At 39.5% G+C, this 6,000-nt stretch overlaps 1 protein-coding gene across 1 annotated transcript in view; it reads right to left on the bottom strand.

Moving 5' to 3' along the window:
- Positions 1–262: 262 nt before the first annotated feature.
- LOC132969382 (regulator of G-protein signaling 8-like) overlaps positions 263–6,000 on the bottom strand; it is a 35,370-nt gene continuing 29,632 nt past the window's right edge. Inside the window, exons 4-5 of the mRNA XM_061034330.1 lie at positions 4,627–4,793; positions 263–2,968 (exon numbers count right to left, since the gene is read on the bottom strand). Coding sequence (XP_060890313.1) covers positions 2,774–2,968; positions 4,627–4,793 — 362 coding nt within the window. The 3' untranslated portion in view covers positions 263–2,773. The remainder of the gene's footprint in view (positions 2,969–4,626; positions 4,794–6,000) is intronic.

Genomic DNA, 6,000 nt, shown 5'->3' with positions numbered 1-6,000 from the left:
TATGACATCCCTGCTACCTACTCCAACAGGAATTTGACATTATAAACTTTAATCTTACCCTGAAATGACGGTATAGAACGATGAATCATCCCCAGATTGAGGATTTGGGTTCTCATTTATTAAAGACGTTTTTGTCTGGTTTTGTCGCTGTTATAAAATGGAATTGAAATGCAGGTCAGTCTGTTCGGATGATTGGATGAATGCATTTAACTCTAATACCCCTCTTGGCATTATGGGAATGAAGTCACGCAGTGCACAAAACATGGATGCAGATTCCTTTTTAATTCCAAAATATAAGGAGGGGGGGGGGTTACATTAATCTGGATCACAGTTACATTAAATATATCAGGGGGGCAGATATGTTTTTTCCAGCCATTAGTTGTATGGTCAACAGAATGGCCTGTTACAGTACTCATGCAATAAGGAAAATATTCATCCCACCTGAAATACTCGGGATGTCTTTTCGCTCAGATATTCAAAAAGGGAGTGCAAATGCTGAGGGAGCAAACACATTAGTCATGTTATTGACTTTTTCTGCATTTAGGGTTTTCTTTTTTGCAGTCATTTTCACAACATAGCATACAAATCAAAGAATATCTAAAAAGTTATTCAGAGTATTGCGTCATGCTGAAAATATAGAATCATTTGCACAACAACATTTTCAATCCAGGACAGATTGTTATGTGAGGGGTCTGGCTGTCGCTTTCAGTTCACTTAGCACCGGGGTTAGGAGAGCCATTCGGAATATCCAGGTTAATGAAGCATCGCTGAAGTTATTTTTAGCACATTAGTTATGCAAGCCGCTGAATATTTTTCTGAATTATCTTGCTTTCCAATTAAGTCATGGTGTCATTTTGTCAAACTTTTTAAGGTTTATTTTGGAGCTTTTCATGCATTTATTGTAGAGATAGGACAGTGGGTAGAGAATCGGAGAGAGAGAGAGAGAATGGGGAACGACATGCAGAAAAGGAGCCACAGGCTGGAATTCATACCTGGTCGCCCCGCTTGGAGGGCTTTGCCTCCATACATGGGGCACGTGCACTAATTGCTAGACTAAAAGCGCCCCTGCTAAACTTTTCCAAATTCATTATTTTTTTAATTTTAATTTTTTTATGTTTTAGTTCGAAGAATCCAGTTATTTGATGCTTCTCTGGTTCAAGGAAGTATCTCAAGGGACATGTTTCAAATCAAACCTTATAGAAAAGATACAAACGATTAGAAGTAACGGATTCCCTGCCGTCAATGTTTGCTCCAGTGGGTTGTTCTCCATACACCATTTACAAGAAGCTAAATGGTAGCAAATTTCCACTTCCTGAACTGAGTGACCTGAAAGCAAATCAACGTAACCCCTTTAAATATACTCCACACTTATTATCACATAGAATACCTGCTAAGAATGTACGACACACAGGATTATGTAGCTATATCAAGTGCAATATAGTTTGGCACAGTTTCAGATATTAAGTGGTCAATCACTTTAATTGTTCGTTGTAAACACACAAACTACCACAAAAGGTCTATTCACCTGCATTCGACGGTGTCTAGTTCACAAATAATCCATGAGGAGCAAAGGTAGTGCTGGGCAATAAAAAAAAACCCTGATATATTTTTAAATATTTATTTCCAGGAGATGGAATGATATCCACTCGGTTCTTGAAATCACCGTTTTCTACAAGCAGTGAATGTGTGGAACCTCAATAAATCAGACACCTTTATTATGAAGAGTTAACGCTAACATTACCAAGCAAACCTGAGCATAAAGGAAGAATGTGCAACATTTTACACATACATACAGCAGGACTCAAGTATATCGTATGTAAATATCTCTGTCATGACTGTCTACACTGAGTGAGAAGCTCGAGTCCTGCAAGCTGTACTGTTGTTTGGAGCTGTGTTTACATGGACGGGACGGCCTTGTGTATAAAGCTGTTTTAGTCAAGGACTAGAGAAAAGAAGAAGAACATACTCACTGCTTATTTGGAGGTCACATAAGTGTCTTTAGATCACAGTTATTCCGTGTCAATTTATGTGAAATATGAAGCTATGAGTTAACCAAAGTGTGCTAACATTAGCCTGCTAACACAACACAGGCAACCCAGCTCGAGCAAAGGACGATTTTGTCCGCCGCTCGGGCTTAATGGAGCTTAATTATGATGCGTTCGAATTCATAACTAGAGTTAAGAGAGGGATTGGAGCTGCGCCGCTGGATGAGAGCGGAGGCTTCAGAATAGCGGAGGTGTGGCCAAACAGCAGTTTGTTTTAGTTTAATGCTGGTGCTCAAGGGCGACATCTACTGGATCAAAAAGTTGCACATTCTTCCTTTAAGTCTTGTCTGCTTTTTTTTTTATCGTTATAAGACATCACTTATTAAGAACTAGCCAAAAGCGCCCCCAACAGGAGCTTTAAGGAAATCCTGAAGTCTTCAGCTATGTTGCCAAATGTCATCTCTTTAAAACCTTAGTTGTTTCTTGCTCTATTTTTGAAGTGGACATTTTCATTGTGACAGTTTTTAATAACAAATCACCCAGCACTACATTGGACCTAAAACAGTTAGCTTATTCTCATCAAATCTCCTTATACCGTACAGTACAGTCCACTCAGACACGTCTTTACTACAGGGGGTCGCATGCATGGAGCTGGTGTAAACAAAGAAAACAGTCAAGCAACGTCGCTCCATCCTTGCAGGTTCACAGTATTCAGCGATGAAAGGGTAAATTAATCATTTACAGTGTAGGTCCAGTTTTCAGTCCTCTGTGGTCTGTGTCACATTTCGTCAAACAGACCTCCGCTGGCTCTGCGCGTGTGCCCTCTTTACCATATCCTGGTACATCTTGGACCTGAGAAATCGTGGGTAGGAGTCTTTCTCCATGAGGCTGTAGACTTTAGCTTGGACTTCATTGAGGCTGGTTGGGGACGGATCTTCCAGGCTTTGCTTTGTCTTTTCTCTGGTGCGGTAGTCAATGTTTACCTGCATGGATAGAGACAGCAAACATTCCCATTAACCCATGTGTGACACTGAGCTACTCTGAAGCCATTCACACTTGTCTGTTTAGGTGCCTTGGATCTTTGTTCAAATCCAGAAGATATTTTAGCAAATTTAATTTACAGCAGTATGACTAACACTTACAGCCATCAATCTCCTAACACTGAGTGCATTTAAGGAGAAGTGACATGTCCAAGAATACTCAGTCTCTACTGTTTGTTCTCAAAATAAAAGTAGGTCAAGTTAATAAAACCTGAGGTAACTTCTCTCAAAATGTAGACTAAGAAGATGTATGTATCCCTTCATCCAGTCGTAGGTGTTAGGGCCCAATATGGGATTCTTTGGGACCGATACCAATACTGAAGATACGGAGAGAAAAACTGATAAATTAGCCGATATATTTCTTAGATCTATCATCATTCTGTAGAGATAGATAGATAGATAGATAGATAGATAAAGATACACACATTCATTGCAATTATCCCTCAAATGCATATATAAAACATGTGTGGAAAACACACATACAGGATAAGATGGGCACTCAACTGGAGAGTAACTGCAGATGTATGTGCGTCACCGTTTGACACCCTGGAGAGTGATGATGCATGTTGTGATCTATAACACACTCTGCTAGTGACAGCCAGAAAGAAAACTACTAGTGTAATACAATGTAACTCAAATGTAATCATATTTGACTGGTAAATAAGTCTAGAAATATCTGAGCGATAAAATTAGCAGATGACCTTCACGTTCACATGATATGCTAATATTGGCCGATATTATCTGTTTGCCGATTAATCGGTCAGGCTTTAAAGGTGCTATTGTTTGATTAGCACACATTGTGATCATGTTATCCATTCAGACAAACATCTACACCTCAAATTAAAGAATGGAGATTATTGTTCCATATCAATACATTATAGATCAATTACACTGACGAACACAACTTTACATTCTCCAAGTAGTTCTGACCATTTAGTTATACGAAACTCAACTAAGAAAATACTAATTTTGTTCATGTGAAACGACAGCTCATTGGTTGGTTTAGTAGAAAACACTTGTTGACAGTGCAGGGAAACTGACAGAATCAGTCCTCCCCGTTTCATCATCATCGTTACAGTTGCAAACGTTAATATTAGACTGATCAGTCTACTATCATACTTAGCTGTTACTGCTATTAATTATTTAAATCTGTCTTATTTATGTCGTTGTTGCTGCTCTGTTTGTCTCTATCCTTATCCTTCTATCCCACTTATCAAGCCCATCAGAGTCTGTTCATCATGAGTCTGGTTCCGCTCGAGGTTTCCGCCTCTTAAAGGAAGTCTTTTCTTGCCACTCTAACTTTTCTAAAAGTTGCTTAGTGCTCATGATGAATTCATGTTGGGTCTTAGAGATAATATAACAAAGACTGAGGTCTTTTACCAGCTCTTTGTAAAGTGTCTCGAGATAACATTTGTTATGAATTGGCGCTATGTAAATACAGATTGATTGAATATGTGGAGAATTGGTCGAATAATAAAGCTTTAGTTGTGTTAAAATGTTACCAAATTTAAGGCCAATGCTAAAAGAAACAGTAAATGAGATTCAGAATATGAATGACTGACAAAATGACCCTATAGTATCATTAAGCGATGAGGTCACACCTCTCGTGGTGCCTGGATATCAATGAACTCCTTGAAGATCTTGTTTGCTCTCGACACGAGTTTGGTTGAGCTCTTGACCTTTTTGTACTCTTCGCAGGCCATCCAAAACTCGATATTCTCGTCACTGAACTCCGACTTGAGAAACGTCCGGAAAGCGGCCAGACCATCTGCGAAGGACACATGAATCAGTGTGTAAAGGGAGGAGGTAAAGACAACAACAACAACAAAAAAGCACAACAAAACATGATTGATACTGCAGTGTGGCACCTATTTCGGTATACAGCAGATGAGAACTCCCCCTTCTGCTTTTTTTCTCCATCATGCGACATTCGACAATGTCCTTCATCCCTTGTTGATGTTTTTCTAGTACATACACACACTTGTTCCCAGAAGCGGGAAACGGCGCTCTTGATCAGAACACACAAACAAATAAGGACAAAATACTCCCACAGAGAAATTTTTTTTTGATTATGTCTTCAGCAGTCAAGATAAGTGATCAATTTATGTGCTCCCCTTTCACGGTATCACAGAGGAAGCTGATGTTTTTCTTACAGCCTGGGTCATGTTGACATGTCATGTTCACCCCTCTTTTTTTCCCCTGCTGTTTACCCAATAAGCTGGACTGAGAGGAAAGGATGCTCCATCTGTTCATATTCAATTAGCTGCTGACACAGACACGGACACACACCTCTAATGAGCAAGTGTTCATGCAGGTTTTATTGGACTTCATACAGAGAAACACTCTGACTTATGTCACCACAGTGTTTTAGGGTCAGCGGCTCAAACACAGACACCCAAAGGCGACAGGGAACCTTCAAGCTTTTTAAGCGCTGCCTACTTCCTTTTGGAACTTTTTGGAAAGCGCGTCAAAAATGGGTTTTTCCCCCTTCATAATCTATCACATGATCTATCACTTTTACAACGGTCACAGAGAGCGAAAGACATTGGAAAGAATGCAAACCTCTTTACTCTACAGTTGTTTTTTAACTTCAGTTGCATAATTCCTTGCAACTGAAAGCTGCGTCAAACTTTGAAAAGGAGACAGTCATGGACACAACAATTTAAAAGCCCTTCATCTATTAGGTCAAGCGTGATAACTTTGTGAGAAGCGTTCTTGATCTCTGATTGTGTAGTAAAAATGACCTTCTGAGAAAGATGTAACTGATCAGAACCTTCTTTGTTTTTTCATTTCAGGACCGCAGTTACAACACAGCATTTACATATCAGTTGATGTAGAAAACCTCTTAAAGAGGACATATTATCCCCCTTTTCCACCTTTTCAAACAGTCCCCCTGTCGTCTAAATGAAACATCTGTGCTCTGCTTTGGTCAAAATACAACATGAATCAAGCACCAGAGGAGGTTTGTGACCTTG

This window comes from Labrus mixtus, chromosome 3, assembly GCF_963584025.1.
Source record: "Labrus mixtus chromosome 3, fLabMix1.1, whole genome shotgun sequence".
Taxonomy (NCBI): Eukaryota; Metazoa; Chordata; class Actinopteri; order Labriformes; family Labridae; genus Labrus; species Labrus mixtus.
This window is presented reverse-complemented; position numbering and strand designations above follow the sequence as displayed.